The following is an 18,953-nucleotide window of genomic DNA, read 5'->3' on the forward strand; positions in this document are numbered from 1 at the left end:
TTATGATGGAACATCTAAAGTGATAGATTCATGCTCTAAAATGTAGATGGAAAGAAATTATCCACACCAACGTCCTACTTTCATACAGGCAAAATAGTAGTATTCCTATTCCAAATATGAAGCAAGATGAGTTTACCAAGATGGAGGAAACCAGATCTTTCTAAGAGTTGGAGGTACTAGAAAGTGTTCTGCAAACTTTAAGGGGTGACCTGTCAGGGTTATTCATTACACTCTGTATGTAACACACTGTTCAAGCACCTGGGGATGTCCTTCAGGGTCACTGCCTCAGGAATGCACCAAAGATCAGAGACAACCTGTTTTTCAGGCCAAGTGTGACTTAGATCCTTGACTCTGAATGTGGAGTCATAGAGTTCTTTAATAACACAGCTATCAGGATTGTTTATTTTGAAGAAAAATCACACAATAGAATATTTGTAATTATAACATTGGGATATACATATATGCATGTGTGTAAATATATACGTATATGTGTTTGTGTACGTGTATGTGTATACACACACATATAATGTGACTTTTGAGAGGACAAAAACAGATATCTAGAGATAGGGAATTATGATGTATGTGATTGAAAGAAAAATAGTGGAGAATCATCGATACATACTGACATTAGTTGAAATATGACATATATTCCTTTTGGAGTTCTTATGTATGTTTGACTTGAGGCTGGGGTATTCATTTTATTCACCAATTTCCAGTGGAAGAGGAGTGATCACTCTTTTTAAAAAATTTAGTTATTTATTTTTATTTTTAAAAATGTATTTATTTTGAGAGAGCAAGTGAGGGAGGGGCAGAGAGAGAGAAAGAGAGACAGAGAGAGAGAGAGAGAGAGAGAGGGAGGGAATCCCAAGCAGACTCCTTGCTGACAATGTGGAGCCTGATGCGGTGCTTGAACTCACAAACTGTGAGATCATGACCTGAGCCAAAACCAAGAGATGGACAACTAACCATCTTAGCCACCCAGATGCCCCATTTTAAAAAAATTTTTAAAGAATATTATATTTAAATGAAAGAACGAAAGAAAAAATGGTGAAAAGATAAGAGCATATAACCAAAGCCCCTTACCTTTTCCCTTGGGGAACATCAAAGCACCTGTTAATTAAAGGGCATGTGTGGGGGGCGCTTGGGTGGCGCAGTCGGTTAAGCGTCCGACTTCAGCCAGGTCACGATCTCGCGGTCTGTGAGTTCGAGCCCCGCGTCAGGCTCTGGGCTGATGGCTCAGAGCCTGGAGCCTGTTTCCGATTCTGTGTCTCCCTCTCTCTCTGCCCCTCCCCCGTTCATGCTCTGTCTCTCTCTCTGTCCCAAAAATAAATAAACGTTGAAAAAAAAATAAAAAATAAAAAATAAAGGGCGTGTGTGTATGTGTGTGTTTTCCAGTGTTCAGATTCTGTTAAAATGAACTCTGTTCTCTCCTAAAGGAAAAGACTTTAGAAGAAGGAAGAAAAGCAGTGTTCCAAGTCCTGAATCTGATATAGGTCTTTGCCATAGGGTAATTGTGCCTTCTGGGCTTCTGTTTATTTTAAGAAGTTATGAAACAAGTGGCAGGGTTACTTTAACTTTGTGATTAAATCGTTGTGGTTTCTTTAGCCCACTGTGACAGAGGTCTTGGAGTATAAAACCATGCTTGGTATTATTTTGTATTCTACATTGCAAATGCTGAGTTCATAGTAGACGTTCAGTACGTTAGTTGAATGTCTTGCTTTGGAAGAAAGCTTTACAGAAATACATATAATCTATGCAGTCTTAGTTTTTTTTCATCCTTTCTTTCTTCCCAGTTTTCTTTTTGACCTTTAGATGCTTGTCTTTGATCAGAAAAAAGCTGAGGCCTGCTTTGGGGTTTGGAATGGGCACTAGGATCTAGTTTGAGATGTTTCTGCATAAACCCCAGACAGATGGCTGGATAGCATTGCCAGTAGCCTCAAAACCCAACAAGTGGGTGCAAAGATTTCCAAAGTAGCCATCTTGTTGAATATATATGGCAGAGAGATACAAGAGGGAGATGGTTAAATTCTCAGATTTAAATTACCTTTTTGGATCACTAACCGAATAAGAATTATGTTACAGTAGTATAAACCATGGCTCCTCTAACAAAATAAAAACATTTTCTCAGCTCTGAAGGGATGGAATTAATCCATATAGCTACATGAAACTCTCCTTTCCTTTTCATATGATGTATGAAAGTTTTCTAAAACTTCTAATTAACATTTCCAAGACATCACTATAAAATCACCCTAATGTAGATTATCTGAACTGGACTTCTTTTTTCTTATTAAAAATGATTACAAGTCAGAAGGGAGTGTTTCAGGGGAGGACTTTCAATTTTGGCTATAACTGGTAACATACTAGTCCTTGTGCAGTGAACAACCGTGAAACTACTGGACAACTGTATGAGGCAACTGTTTTTAAGTATTGGTCAACAGAAAGCACAGTATTTCAATTGTGAGAGAAAGAAAGCTCGTGAGGTGAACCTGATGATCACCTTGGCTCTCTTCCAGGGGAAAGTTTTCTGACTGCAGCATCGTATGCTGGAGTCTGCACTGAGCACAGCAGTCCTGCTGAGCTAAGGAAACAGAGATCAGAGTCTGGGACAGCGAAGCAGCTGGAATCTGCTGGGCAGGGCATTAGAGAAGAGAGAATTGCATGGGGAATGGGGGAACAGAAGTGTGTCTGGGTGTACCCAGGGAATCCTTGGCCTGGCTGGAGTGCAAATATACAGACTGAAACCATACGAGATTTCTCAGAAGTGGTGGCTCCAGGGTTGAGAATGGGACAGAAATACTAGAGGTCAAGCAATATTGGGAGATAGTGGCAGTCCAGCCTAGCCACATTGAAAAGACCTCCTTAACACATTCTAAGCATCTAGGCAAGATAGAAAGTCTGTGTCTTAGGGGTAAGAAACATGCTTTCAACCAAGGTTGGTAATTTTTTAAATAGATTTAGGTAGTAATTATTCTAGATCTTATGAGCTATACGGCATCTGTTATAACTACTCAATTTTGCTATTAATAGGACAAAAGCAGCCATAGACAGTATGTAAATGAATGGGCATGGTTTTGTCTCAATATAATTTTATTCATAAAGAAAGGCAGAGGGCCAGACTTGGGTCATGGCTGTAGTTTGCCAGCTGCTGCTCTACAGTAAGACCTACTCTAAACCCACCCTAACAAAGCCAGAGCTGTCAAAATCTGCCATGGAGATTGACTTTGAAAGTTGAGATCTGCAGTCAGAGGAGCTTAGGAGACATCTTCGGCTTTTCACAAATTCATCCAACAAAGTGGAAGGCCAAGCCCAGACAAGATGAATGTGAGCAAGCAGTTTGACTTCTGGCAAAAATCAACTCTGCAGAGTTGATTGTCTTCAAATTCAGAAATCTTCTGTGTATCATCAACAATTAGTAGGCATGCAAAAAAATAGGTAAATATTACCCCTAGTCAAAAACAAAACAAAACAAACAGTCAATAGAAACTAATCTCCAAATGGCCCAGATGTTGGGTTTGGCAGACAAAATCTGTAAAGGAGGTATTATAAATATGTTCAAAGAACTAAAGGAAAATATTGTTGTAATGAGAGAATATATAGGGCATCTTAGCAGAGAAATAGAAACTATAAAAGTATCTAATGAATCTATTCTAAAATAGAAAAGTTGAGTAACTGAGATGAAAAATTCACAGGATAAGCTTAACAGGAAATGAAGATGATAGAAGAACCGATAAACTTGAAAACAGATCAGTAGGAGAGGAGATAGAGAAAGGGGGCAGAAAAACGTATTAGAGGAAATAGTGACTGAATTTTTCCAAATATAACAAAAAAAATGACATACAGATTCAAAATAGTACACAAACTTTAAATAGGGTAAGTTCTAAGAAAACCACATCTACACATATCATAGAGAATTGCTGACAACCAAAGAGAAAGGGAAAAAATTAACAACAACATAAGAATCAAAGTCAACTCATCAGAAACAATAGAGACCAGGGGCTCCTGGGTGACTTAGTTAAGTGTCCAACTTCAGCTCAGGTCATGATCTCACATCTCCTGAGTTCGAGTCCAATGTCAGGCTCTGTGCTGACAGCTCAGAGCCTGGAGCCTGCCTTGGATTCTGTGTTTCTCTCTTTCTCTGCCCCTCCTCTACTTGCACTCTGTCTGTCTCTCAAAAATAAATACACATTAAAAAAAAATTGAGAGCAAAAGATAAAATACTGAAGAAAAGTCAACCTCAAATTCTCAAATTCTCAAATTCTTGAGAAAATATTCTTGAAAAAAAAAAGATAAAATAAAGAAAAGTCAACCTCAAATTCTCAAATTCTCAAATTCTTGAGAAAATATTCTTGAAAAAAAAAAGATAAAATAAAGAATGGATTATTTTAGAGCCATGCTGTTCAATATAGTCCAAACTTTTCTAGTTGCCTCCATTTAAAAAATGTTAAACAGGTGAAATTAATTTTAACAATATGTTCTTTTGGACCTGGTATATCTAATATATTTTTACCATTTAGTCAATATAAACATTATTAAATAGGTATTTTACACATTTTTGTATGCTTTGAAATCTGATATATATTTTATACATAAAGAACAAAATTTATTATTTTATTTTATTTTTTTATTTTTAAAAATTTGAATCCAAGTTAACATATAGTGTAATAATGATTTCAGGAATATAATTTAGCAATTCATCACTTACATATAACACCCAGTGCTCATCCCACGAAGTGCCCTCCTTAATGCCCATCACCCATTTAGCCTATCCACCCACCCAACACCCCACCAGCAACCCTCAGTTCTCTGTATTTAAGAGTCTCTTATGGTTTGTCTTCCTCTCATTTTTGCTTCCCTTCACTTATGTTCATCTGTTTTGTTTCTTAAATTCTACATATAAGTGAAATCATATTTGTCTTCCTCTGACATTTCACTTAGCATTGTACACTCTAGTTCTATCCATGTTGTTGCAGATGGCAAGATTTCATTCTTTTTGATCACTGAGTAATATCCCATTGTATATATATATACCACATCTTCTTTATCCATTCATCAGTTGATGGACATCTGGGCTCTTTCCATACTTTGGCTATTGTTGATAGTGCTGTTGTAAACATTGGGGTGTATGTGGCTTTGAATCAGCACTCCTGTATCCTTTGAATAAATACCTAGTAGTGAAATTGCTGGGTTGTAGAGTAGTTCTATTTTTAATTTTTTGAGGAACCTCCATACTGTTTTCCAGAGTGGCTGCACTAGTTTGCATTCCCATCAGCAATGCAAAAGGGTTCCTCTTTCTCTGCATCCTTGCCAACATATGTTGTTGCCTGAGTTGTTAATTTTAGCCATTCTGACAGGTGTGAGGTGGTATCACATTGTGGTTTTCATTTGTATTTCCCTGATGATGAGTGATTTTGAGCATTTTTTCATGTGTGGGTTGGCCATCTGGATGTCTTCTTTGGAGAAGTGTCTATTCATGTCTTTTACCCATTTCTTCACTGGATTATTTGGTTTTTTGGGTGTTGAGTTTGATAAGTCCTTTGGATACTAACCCTTTATCTGATATGTCATCTGCAAATATCTTCTCCCATTCCATTGGTTGCCTTTTAGTTTTGCTGATTGTTTCCTTCATTGTGCAGAAGCTTTTTATCTTGATGAGGTCCCAACCGTTCATTTTTGCTTTTGTTTCCCTTGCCTCCAGAGACGTGTTGAGTAAGAAGTTGCTGTGGCCAAGATCAAAGAGGTTTTTGCCTGCTTTCTCCTGGAGAATTTTGATGGCTTCCTGTCTTACATTTGGGTCTTTCATCCATTTTGAGTTTCTTTTTGCGTATGGTGTAAGAAAGTGGTCCAGGTTCATTTTTCTGCATGTTGCTGTCCAGTTTTCCCAGCACCACTTGCTGAAGAGACTGTCTTCATTCCATTGGATATTCTTTCCTGCTTTGTCAAAAATTAGTTTGGCCATACGTTTGTGTGTCCATTTCTGGGTTCTCTGCTCTGTTCCATTGATCTGAGTGTCTATATTTTGTGCTAGCACCATATTGTCTTGATGATTACAGCTTTATAGTACAGCTTGAAGTCTGGAATTGTGATGCCTCCAGCTTTGGTTTTCTTTTTCAGGATTGTTTTGGCTATTCAGGGTCTTTTCTGGTTCCATACAAATTTAAGGATTGTTTGTTCTGGCTCTGTGAAGAATGCTGGTGTTATTTTGATAGGGATTGCATTGAATATGTAGATTGCTTTGGGTAGCATTGACATTTTAACAGTATTTGTTCTTCCAATCCATGAACATGGAATGTTTTTCCATTTTTTTGTGTGTGTCTTCTTCAGTTTCTTTCATAAGCTTTCTATAGTTTTCAGTGTATAGATTTTTCACCTCCTTGGTTAGGTTTATTCCTAGGTATTTTATGCTTTTGGTGCAATTGTAAATGGGATCAATTCCTTGATTTCTCTTTCTGCTGCTTCATTATTGTGTATGGAAATACAGCCGATTTCTGTACATTGATTTTATTTCCTGCAACTTTGCTGAATTCATGGATCAGTTCTAGCAATTTTTTGGTGGAGTCTTTTGGGTTTTCCACATAGAGTATCATGTCATCTGCGAAGAGTAAAAGTTTGACTTCCTCCTTGGCAATTTGGATGCCTTTCATTTCTTTGTGTTGTCTGATTGCAGAGGCTAAGACTTCCAATGCTATGTTGAATAATGATGCTGAAAGTGGACCTCCTTGTCAAAGAACAACTCAATTTAGACTGGCCACATGTCAGTACTTACTTTGTGTCAAGTGGCTACTGTATTGAAATTGGATAGCACAGTTTTATCTATCTATCTATCTACCTATCTATTTATTTATTTAATGTTTATTCTTTTGAGAGAGAGTGTGAGCAGAGGACGAGAAGATAGAGAACCCCAAGCAGGCTCTGCACTGCCAGTGCAGACCCTGATTTGGGGCCCAAACTCACAAACTGTGAGATCATGACTTGATCTGAAATCAAGAATTGGATACTCAACTGACTGAGCCACCCAGGCGCCCCCTAAATTGAATAGCACAGTTTTAGATCAAAGAGAAAAGGGGATGTATGTGTTGCCTTATATCTAGAATGTTCCTGAAGCTATCTTATGTAAAGAGGTTAAATTAACCTTACTAAAACATTTACCTGCTCAAAGCCCTAAAGAGTGACAAAATAAGTTAATTTGTTCATTCACTAATTTCACCATCTACTCAACATTTAATAAATGCAAGACCCTATTCTAAGAGTTGAAGACATCAACAACAAAATAGTCCCCTTTTCCAGGGAACATACAGGCTAATTGGCATGAGACCCACATTAGCAAGTAATTTCATTATAATTTGGTAAATTAGTGTAAGTAAGATACCATCAGCACATAGAAGATAGGGACAAGTGGAATTAGTGGAAGTCAGGGAAAGGTACCATATATCAGAGTTCTTGATTATAAGCAACCGAAACCAACTCTGGCTAACCATAAGGAGAGAAGGAGTTTGTGGCTATGAGGGCCATTGAGGAGTTTGTAAGCAGAGCCATGGCATGGACATTTCAGGTTTTAAGAAGAGTACTCTGGCATAATACATTGGGTAATAGGTTGGAGGGGTGTGACCATGAAGGCAGGGAAACAGGTAAGACACTGGTGATTATCTGGATGAGAGACAATAAGGGGATGAATCAAGGCACTGGCAGTGGGAATGGGAAGGGTAGTTTGATGTGTTCAAACTCAAAGATTGAGAACTGTCACTATTCCAGCCCCTCCTTTTCCAGTGCACTCAACACCACTCCTACCATCGCCTGTAAACAGAATGTAACTCACTGTCAACTAGACATACCAGTCCTGTTCCCCCTTCCTAAAATGCCTTTGCCCTCTGCTGTCTTGCTAAGAGCCCTCCCTTCCAGTTTAAGGTGTAGCTCATGACCACCTACTGTTCAGTAGTCTCTTAATACCTTTATGCTCTGCTGTCATTGTTTTGAGGGATCACCTGTCATAATAGGTTAGAGAGCCTACTGTATTAGTGTTTTATGTTGCCGCCATACCCCCCTGCCATCTGCTTTGAACTACTTGAGGCCAGTTCTTGTTTTTCCTTGTACACTCAGGCCCTAAAATGGGCCCAGCACAGAGAACTCAGTACATGTTTCTGATGATGCTGCCCCTTTACTTTGCCAGGCACACTGAGGTCCTGTTGTGACCAATAGCTTTCATCTCCAAGCTCCTTGTCAGTGTGGTCCAAGGAGCATTCATCTCCTGTAGGTACATTTCTTCGGTCACTCTCCACCCAAACCTTTGGCAACTTAACATTTCCCACTGAATTCTTCTCCTCAGCTGTTAAGGCTACCAATTCTCTCTCCCCACATTTCCCCAGTAAACACCTCAGCTCTCATCAGACTGACCTCTTCACCCACCTAGAAACAAGCCCACAAAGGTCTGACTTAATCTTCACTTAATGGTGATCCTTTGTCCCGGGGATGCCCTCAAATATCCTTACTCCTCCCTTCCGGTGGCCCAGAACCAAGGATGTCCTTCAGATCCAAGAAATCTGCTCAATTCTTTATGGCTCCAGCCCTTGGAGATCTCTAAGTGGCTGAGCAGCATTTTTGGTGTGTCCTCCAGCAGGATTATTCCTGGATTTGTTGTGTTTGCTCTTCTGTGTCTCCAGCTAGATTGCAAGCTGCTTGTGGGTCACTGTTTCAAAGGGTGCTTAGTACATTTCCAAACACATAGGACTCATGAATATGTATTAGAGGATTGGCACAAGATAGATCTATTTCTGCAACTCCCATCTTTTCAGCCAACTGTTCTCCACCCCCAGATTTTAGTGTGTAAGGCCGCCGAGAAAGAAGCTGTTCTCTGAAGTGGCAAGCCAGAGACTGCAATGAAATTTGCAGTGTCTCTTGGTCAGTCCTGCTGCTGATACTGAGTCACTACCATTTGTGGTGATTTTCAGCCTAACTTTATGATTCACATTCTAAAAATGGGGTGAGGTTTTTATAGAGAAACCAATTCTAGTGTGAACTTAGCCTCACAATTATTGGGTTCCTCTGTGGTTTCTAGCTGCTAGCACAGCACCCGCAAGGCCTAGCATCTCATGATTTATTAGATGTGGCTGTTTCGTGGCAGATAGCTAGAATCCATTTCACTGGGTTATGATAAAGGGTTCCCTGTAACAAATTTGTTCCACCAGGCTTTCTTGGGACTGCTTAATATCAACAACCAGCTTGTATCTAGATCTGAGATGGGCAAGCTAAGGAAGGGTAGATAAATCCTTGGGACTCTTCTTTCATTCATACTTTCTGAGTAGTGGTCTTGATTCCTCAGCCAAAGTGTGCTTGTATCTCTAAAGTGGAGGTTGAGTGCTTGACTCTGCTTAACATCTGGGAGAACTTCTCTAAAAATGATTGAAAAGAGAAATGACTAAAGCCAGAATGTGTAAGTGACAGAAAAGGGTGGTTTCATGAATTTGTATTCTAGTCCCAAGACTTCTACTAACGAGCTGTGTAACTTCTGGCAAGTAATTTAATAACAGCAGTGATTATAGCTGACATTTATAAGGTGTGTGGAATGGGGCCTGGCAGGCATATAGTAAGCCCTCTGTAAGGTCACCTGCTATTATCATTGTCATTGTTACAGAGTGCTTATTACTCCCAGTACTAAGCACTCAGTATGTATTATCTCTCTTAATCCTTAAAATTATGAAGTGAATTTTGTTATTCCTTCTGTACAGAGGTAAAATGAGTCTTAAAAGCTGCAGAGGATTCAAATCCCAGGCCCATGCTTTTATTCTCTGTTGCTACATTTGATTTCCTTGGACCTCAGTTTACTCATCTGTGAACTTGAGAGCTGGACTGTTGGTCTTTAAAACCTTTGAGCTCTACAATTTCTAGGTATTTTTTTCCCATTACCCTCACCCTTTTCCTTTTCCTCTTCCCTTGTCCCATCCCCCACCCACACTCATCTGTGAATTTCGCTGGATTCATCATCACGGGGTCAGGAGGATGTTTTCCCCATTGAGCTATGATGCTGCATGTGTCAGCACATGCATTTGTATTGTGGCTTTTTTGTTGCTGTTGGATCTGGTTTACATACTGCTGTTATTGGGAGAGGAGGAGTCTGACTCTTCAATTTTGCTGTCTTATCGTGGCCTGCAGCCATTACCACACTGAGTGACGCTGATGTCTGATGGCACTTGAGAAAGGCTTTATGGGAGAAGCCTGCTGGTGTCAGCTCTTAAGGTCTTTGGGCTTCTGCGTGGTTTTCTGGTGAGATCCGGGTTTGGAGCATTGCACTCTCTGGGCTGTTTGCACACGTCTGGTCTTGTGGTTGGTAAGAATCTTAGGAGAGGGACTTGGAAGAGAGATTTCCAGGCTTTCCATTTTCTGTACAGCTGGGATGCCCTGGCAGATTTCCACATGGGAAGTTCCACTGATCATTTCATTATGGTTCCATTGCCATTGATGTTTGTAAAGTGCTTTAGTTGGACGATAGTCTGCATATATTCTAGTACTGTTTTTGTGGCTTTGACCCAAAGATCAGAGTGTTTTGGCACCAGAAGACCCAGGTTTAAGGGTGTCATTGATAGCTTGGTGCATTGAACACACCTGCTTAATATGGCCTCTAATTGATCATTCTGTGGATGGGATCTTATAGAGGAAAAAAAAGAGTCCATTTGTCACTGTCCTGGGATGTGTGAATTTTTCCACTTGGAATCCTGGAAGAAACATCTTAGGGCACCAAACAAAGGCCTGGAAACAACAAAACTGTTGGATAAGTCACTCCTCTCACCCCAAATTTCTTCATCTGTAAAGGAATATATAGTTAAATATCTTACTCAACTAAAATGGCTATCAAATCAAATGAGGTATGGTATGAAAATATGTTTCTGAAAATTATAAATGTCTGCAAGCAGTTATTTTTAGGGAGTATTGTACAGCAAAACTGTTTTAGTTACCAAAAAAGGCAAAAACTATTACATATTTCTATTCAGATTAAGCCCAGCATAGATGATTTATAGCAGATAATAATCTACACTAAAATTTCCTCAACATGTTCTTTGTGTTATACAACAGTCAGAAGACTGTGAGTTAAATTGTCCTAGACTAAAATGAATATTGTGAATATTCCATTAATAAGAACTGGTAGTGTTCAGGGCAGATGGTAACTCTTTTGTGGAAACACATTAATTTTGCATTAATTCAGATTTCATTAATTTATTATGAGAGCAAGAGCTAGGTTCAAGTTGTAAATGGACATTAATAGTACAAACAGAATTATAAGTCTATTAAGTCTATTAAGTTCTATATACATAGAACATAATTGCAATGTGAGTAAAGGCTAGACTTTTATGTACTATTTCATAGTAGATTGAAAATGGGCTAGATTGAAAATATGTTTCTTTAACTCACATGTTTCACTAAAGCAAATATTCCCTCCCCCTTTACTCCAAATGAAAAAGATGACTCCATTTCTGTTTTTCTTGATTGGTAAACCATGCTTGGAGGTACCATCTGGAGATGGTTGGGTTTCTGCCAAGAATTTAAATCAGGCCTGCTAAAAAGCTACCTGCCTAAGGCAAGAAACTGCATTGATTTAATAGGAAAAAACAGGCTTTTATTTTACTGTCCTGTAAAAGAAAGTGAAAGTACTTTGAAAAGTTTTAACTTTTGTTTTACCATAATGGCATTATATTACAAATAAAAGTATGTCTAAAATATGATAATTGGGGAAATTTGGGAATCTAATTGCTAAAATTTGCGTGATTATTTGCAAATCTGATATGAAGTCACGTACAGAGATCTTGATGCTAAAGGCAGATACAGTAAAACCTTGGATCACGAGTAACTTGTTCTGTGAGTGTTCCGCAAGATAAACAAACATTTCTAATAAATTTTAACTCGATGAACAATCGATGTCTTGTAATACAAGTAGTATGTGACACCAAACGTCACATGATCACAACTGAGCCAACGGATCTTGAAATTTGTTTTGATAGACAAGTTCTTTGGAATACAAGCATGTTTCCAGAACAAATTCTGCTCACAAACCAAGGTTTTACTTGTATGAGAACTGGGGACAAGACAGGGCAGAGAGAAGGAATACAAGTTGGAAACTCTCCAGACCCCCCTGTGGGCAATGTTGAAAACCCTGGACCTGTGTGTATTGGATATAAGGTGACAGTTGTCATTTTAACTTTTGTTATTTTTTTACACAGATTTCTGCTTGGCAGATTAGCCAGACAAGAAGGGCCAATCTATCTATGTTCTGAGTGCCGCTGTCTACAAGACCCTCATAACAGAGCTGAGGCCCAAGTCCAGTGTGCCACCATACCCCACCCCAGACATTACTCTGGGGTCTGCCCGAGGCCATCAGTGTGAAGATGACCAGTGCCTTCCTAGCATGACTTCCTTGGACCATGTGATTGCTACCCACCAGTCAGAGTGGGTCTCCTTCAATGAGGAGCCACTCTTTCCTGTTCCTTCTGAGGGTAAGGAACACTTTCATTTCTTAGGTGAAAAGATTAGCAAAGAACCATAACTGTTTACAATGACTTCTACTTGATCATTCTTTGGGTGGGATCTTAATATGTACAAAAGAGCCAGTGTGTCACCTTCCTGAGGTGCAGATTCTTCCACTTAGAAGCCTTCTTAGAAGCCTTAGGAACCTTAGAATCCCAAACAAAAGGGTCTGGAAACAGCAAAAGTATTGGCTGCTTTCTTCCAAGGAGCATAAACTTCGTATTTACAAACCACTCTACACTTGGCCTTTTAGGGTGTTCCTCCCACCAGCAATTTGGATTTCCTCAGTTTCTAAAGCGTAGTTGCAGAGAGTGACAGGCGTTAGAGCCAGACTGCTTGGGCCCAAATCCTGGCTCTGTCACAAATAAGTGATGTGCCCTTGGGTAGATTGTTTATTCAACTTCTTTGAGCGGTAGTTTATCTGAGCAGTAGGGGTAATCACAGTCGCTTCCTCGGGGTGGCTGTGAGGGTTAAATGAATTAATATATGTAAAGGACTTAGACCAGTTCCTGGCACATGGAAAGAGCTCAGTTAATTGTCATCCATGATCGTGATAAAGATGGCTAAATGACTTCCAGGGAACTGGTGCTCAGGGATGAAGGTCAAGGTAGGGGTCAGGAGATATTTGCAGAGCCTTGTCAGCTGGTTCTGTTCCACTGCAGCTGCTGCTGTCAACTGGTATCCACCCAGCTTCACTTACAGCACCTGGAAAGTGTGAGTGTACAGGTGAGCTCTCCAGGATGGAGCCACGTGGCTCTTGAGTCCTTGAAATGTGGCGAGTCCAAATTGAAATGTGTTTGAAGTATAAAATACCCACATTGAATTTCAAAGACCTAGCGAAAGTAAATATTTCATTAATAACGTTTATATTAATGACCTGTTAGAATCATACATTTTCAAGACACTGAGTTGAAATTTATATTAGTAAATGTAGTTAACCTCTTTCTTTTTACTTTTTTTAATGTGGCTACTAAAAAATTTTAAATTACATATGTAGTTCACCTTTTATTTCTCTTGGGCAGCACTAGTCTAAAGGGTTTGGTCACATGCAGATGGACTAGTTTGGCGAAGGATGAGAGAAAAAAGTTTTATATTCTTTGATTTTTAAAAAGTTTTCATGTAATAGAGCTTGACTACTTTTGGTACACATTTGATTAACACGTGTATAGATTTGTGTAACCACCGCCACAATTAGGACATAGTTCTTTAAGAAAAAAAATTTTTTTTGAAGGCTGTGAAGTGTTCCCGCACCAATAAAGTGCTAGAAAGCTAGGGGAGAGCTTCTGGGCCTCATTCAGCTTATCATTGGTATGGAGTTTGCACCTGGCGGTCTGCAGACGTGTAGTTTCAACTGCACAGAGGTTAAAGTTTGAATTTCAAGGTGTTCAGTCCAGACGGATGCTTTCTTGTTCACTGTCAGTGTCTACCAGTCCTTGTTGCCTTTTGCTTTCCTCATTCGACTCAGTTATATTCCTGTTTGGCCTCTATAAACATTTTTGTTTGTGACTGCCAAGCACTGGAATAGGCACTGGGGTCAGAATAGTAAGACTGGAAGTCTCAGCCTGCCTGAATACTGACTGTGGACATGCAGAGGTTATCCTTTGTACCCATTATTAGGGAAACACTCCTTGGGCATAGAGACAGATGGGCATGGCTGTTTCTTCACCCTCACCCACCAGAATGGTGAGTCTTGTGATCACCCCTTACCTATCCTTGGTTTTTCCTCCACGAGACAGTTTTGAAGAGGGGCCTCCCTCACATGATTGATGGCAGTGTCTGGTATCTGTTTCAGGGGGCACTGAAGAGCACCTCCCAGGACTGTCTTCTTACTCAGACCGGTCTGAGAGCTCCTCCGGGGAGAACCATGTGGCACATGGAGGCTCTCAGGAACTTTCCCACTCAGAGCAGGATGACTCCTCTGAAAAGTTGGGCCTCATCTCTGAAGCGGCGTCACCTCCTGGGAGCCCCGAGCAGCCCCCACCTGACCTGGCCTCGGCCTTCAGCAACTGGGTTCAGTTTGAAGATGACACACCCTGGGCCAGCACGTCACCACCTCATAAGGAAACAAGGGAGACAGGTGGGAGGCTGCGAAGGGTTCTGACTTATGTCTATGCTCACCGGGGAGAAGTGGGTGGGGGCTGCCAGGGTGCTGGTTTACCAGAGCCCTCTGGCACTGGCCATACAAAAGAGCTGGCAGAGATCTCATCTGACTTAATTCTACAACTAGTTTTTGTTAACAAAGCATATGGAAGGATTAATGTGTTCTGGGCCATTTCTTGCTTTTTATACTTGTCCCTGGCTGTTAACTTGTCTTTGGAAGAATGAATATTTACTTATCTCTCTATTAGGTATTGCAATTATATTTACCCAGCACCTAAATTATAAGCTCCTTACAAGCAGAAGTGAATGCCTTTCAGAGCATGGACCACCATCAATTTCTAATAGAGTCACTAGTTACATATGGATATTCTTGTGTCCCAGACCTGTTGAATCTAAATCTTCAGGGGTAGGGACTGCTGTTAATGATAATTCTCTTATTTTTGTGGCATTTAAACAGCGAGAAGCTGCACTGGGGAGCTTAGTGAAGCCAGAGGAGTTGTTAGTCCCCATCCTGGTGACCTGGCTGCTTATTTGATTGTGTACCAAAGCATACCAGCACTGATTGGATAACCTTTGTGACTATCTTAGTTTTCTGTTTGCTGCATAGCAAACTACCATAAACCTAGTGGTTTAAACAACATAAACTTTATTATCTTATGTTTCTGTAATTCAGAAGTCCAAATGGGCATCACTGGGCTAATTCAAGGTGTTGGCAAGGCTGCATTCCTTCCAGGAGGTTCTGGGGAAACCAGGAAATCTGTTTCCTTGCTCTTTCTAGCTTTTGGATGCTGCCCACATTCCTTGGCACATGGTACCTTCCTCTGTCTCCAAAGCCAGCAATGTTGCAGCTCTCTGTGCCTTTCTTCTGTAGTCACATCTCTAACTGATTGACTTCTGCTCATCTCTTCCGCTTTTAAGGACCCTATGACTACATTGGGCCCACCAGGATAATCCAGGATAATCTCCCCATCCCAGGGCCCTTAATTTAATCATATCTGCGAAGTCCCTTTTGCCATGTAAGGTGACATATTCACAGTTCTGGGGAAGGATGTGGATATCTTTGCAGGGGTGGGGGGCATTATGTTGCCTACCATAGAGCCCTACTAGAAAAAAGCATGGTTGATATTATTTTTGTTGGTGGCTTAAATGTTTTGCTAGTTTTAATTTTTAAAAATAATCCTTTTTGTTTTCAAACATGTTTTCAGCACCAATAAAACGATTTTAAGAAAATATAAAACATAATTTTATATAATAAATACTTCAATTTTTACATACCAATTCGCATGTTATATATACCTTTTCACATTTATTTTTTTTTTTTTAATTTTTTTTTTTCAACGTTTATTTATTTTTGGGACAGAGAGAGACAGAGCATGAACGGGGGAGGAGCAGAGAGAGAGGGAGACACAGAATCGGAAACAGGCTCCAGGCTCTGAGCCATCAGCCCAGAGCCTGATGCGGGGCTCGAACTCACGGACCGCGAGATCGTGACCTGGCTGAAGTCGGACGCTTAACCGACTGCGCCACCCAGGCGCCCCTATACCTTTTCACATTTAAACATCAGATTTCTCAGTGAATCATTGGTGAGAGAGCCATGACACTCAGAGCAGCAAGGATGAAATGACAGGTCCAGACAGGCTTCCCAGTCTTGCTGGTGGGAGGAAGTAACCTCTACTGAACACCTAATGCTGGCAAAACAGTGGGCTGATTAAGCATTTATGCATGTGGGGAAGAGTTACCCGACATTGGGGAGTGAATCAGTACAGAAATATGTTCCTTATTTTAATAAGATATATTTACCAAATACTTTCTTGGGCACCGTGCTCAGTGTCTTAACTACATCATCTTAATGCACCTCTTAACAGCAATCATATGAGGAAAGCATTAACATTATATTGGACATGAAGAGACTGAGACAGACAGTGGTTTAGGAATTTGCCCAAGGTTGTATGCTGGCAAGTGGCAGGGGAGAGCTTCAAAGCCAGGCAGACTGGCCCCAGGATCTTGGAACAGTCCAGGGATGCGCCATGACTTAATTTGCTCCCATGTCCTGCTGTTCCTGGTATGGTTTTCTCTGCTCCCTCATTCTGGGAGGCTGGGGAGTTGAGGATAGGTGCAATGGTGTTTCTCTACTCACTTGCCCCAAAATGGCCCTGCTTTCAGGTCACTGCTGTATTCATGGCATTCAGATTTGCTCACATCTTGTTCATACCTTACCGTTAGCCTCAAAGATTTCTTGGTGGTTCAGAATTATGTAAATGATGGTCGTATAGATGGTCAGTTTGCTGCAACTCTTCACCACTTATTTTTTGCAAAACTAACTCTGGGGTTAGTCCTAATTACGTTGCCTCCATCTGACTGAGGATCTTAGCTTGCCATTGATAGTGCTTTTGACATATTTTTAAAACCTTATCCTTTAATGCAGCAGTTCTCAAAGTGTGGTTTATAGATCACTGGGATTGCCCAAAAGTCTCTCAAAGGGTCCTTGGGGTCAAATTATTTTCATAATAATTCTAAGATTGCCTTTTTCACTGCATTTGAATTTGTATGGTACAAAAGTAATGGCGAGTAAAGATTCTGGCCACCATGTACCCATACTAAAAAAAGAAGTCAATTTCAACATAATATCCTTGATAAAGTAGTAAAAATTATTAATTTTATTGAATTTTATTAAATCTTGATTCTTAAATACATCTTTTTAATATTCTCTGTGACAAAATGGCATAAAGCACTTCTGTGCCATACTCAAGTGTAACAGTTATCTTGAATAAAAATGCTTGTCTTGGAAAAAAAATTGGGTTAAAATTTTTTTTAAATGTCTGTTTATTTTTGAGAGAAAGAGAAAGCATGGGGAAGGGGCAGAGAGAGAGAAAAGGGACAGGGAATCTGAAGCGGGCTCTGTGCTGACAGGAGACAGCCCAATGCAGGGCTAGAATTCACAAACTGTGACGTCATGATCTAAGCCAAAGTCAGACGCATAATTGACTGAGCCATCAAAGTGCCCCTAAAATTTGTTTAATAAAAAAATTCATTTAGAAAATCACAATTATTTTAAAGTTATTCAAATTTTCATTCAAAAATGAAAATAATGCAAAAAAAATCCTTGATGAACAAAGTATCAGTATTTTAAAAAATAAGATTCAACCTCTACTTGCATGACTGTCTCACTGGTACCCTGATCCTGGCCCTAGTTCCAATAAAATTTTATTTACAAAAATAGGTGGCTAAGTCTGTGGGCCATAATTTTCTCATTTGATATTTTTAAAATACCACATTTAAAATGTTACTTGATTCCTGAGATTTTTGTTACCCCCTAAATTTTGCACCCAAAGGGAGTTCCTCACTTGCCTTACCCTAGTCCCAGGTCTGCATTGTAATAAGGATATGGGATATATGGATATTACTATAGAACAAATCAAGAAATGATAGTTTTCAAATGTGTTGAAAGCATTATGTTGCCTTGAAAATTGTTCAGACAACAATTCCATATGTTTCCACATATGAAGATTTAACTCAGCCTTATAGAGGTAGAGCTCTCTGCCTTAGGGGGAGCCTGTAGACTGGTTTCACAGCAGACTTGAGGCTCAATGTGTGGGCAACAAGCAGGAATAAACCATGTTTAGGGCCAGCCCTAAATATTACCTCAGGTAGTATTCTAGGGACCCAAGAACCATGTGTTAAGCATCAGAGTGGTAAAGAAAATGGTAATAAATCCAAGGCTCCAATCCCAACTCTTCTGCCAATACCCAGCCTTGACCCATCAATATCTCTATTACCCAAACCAACCTCACCCATGTATGCTAATTCCCTCGTGGATTTCCTTACACAGATTGGGTTTGACAACAAGGCAGAGTGGTTGGTAGAGCTAAGGTCACATGATAAGGAGAAAGGAGGCTTCCACCCTCTCAACACAGATAATGCAGATCTCTCCCAAGATAGACAGTTCCATTCTGACAGCTGTCGGGCAGCTCAGATTTTGATTTAAATTCAACAGATTTGAGAACTTGTGCAATGTCAATAATATCTCATACGTAACTGCAGGCATTACACCAAAATAACACAGATCTGTGCAGCAAGTATCCTCATAGTGATAGAGACAGTCTGAGGTTTCTTACAATCACTGCTGCCTGCTCTATTCTTTTGGTAATACTCAGTTTGGTAATACTCAGCTAAATACTGGCCTCCAAAGATATCAGGACCCACTCCCTGGAACCTGTAAATGTTATCTTATTTGAAGAAAGGGTCTTTGCAGATGTGATGAAGTTAAGGATTTTGGGGGGCACCTGGGTGTCTTAGTTAAGCATCTGAGTTGGGCTCAGATCATGATCTCATGCTTCGTGAGTTTG

At 40.0% G+C, this 18,953-nt stretch overlaps 1 protein-coding gene across 5 annotated transcripts in view; it reads left to right on the plus strand.

Annotated features, from left to right (window-relative positions):
- Window positions 1-18,953, plus strand: part of STON2 (stonin 2) — a 153,798-nt gene that overhangs the window by 23,847 nt on the left and 110,998 nt on the right. For all 5 annotated transcript variants that reach the window (XM_086709088.1, XM_086709091.1, XM_086709092.1 and 2 more), the window contains 2 exons: window positions 12,204-12,476; window positions 14,300-14,584. In XM_086709088.1, coding sequence (XP_086565214.1) covers window positions 12,389-12,476; window positions 14,300-14,584 — 373 coding nt within the window. In that variant the 5' untranslated portion in view covers window positions 12,204-12,388. The remainder of the gene's footprint in view (window positions 1-12,203; window positions 12,477-14,299; window positions 14,585-18,953) is intronic.

This window comes from Puma concolor, chromosome B3 (genome assembly GCF_028749965.1).
Source record: "Puma concolor isolate L17-30 chromosome B3, mPumCon1.1.hap2, whole genome shotgun sequence".
NCBI lineage: Eukaryota > Metazoa > Chordata > Mammalia > Carnivora > Felidae > Puma > Puma concolor.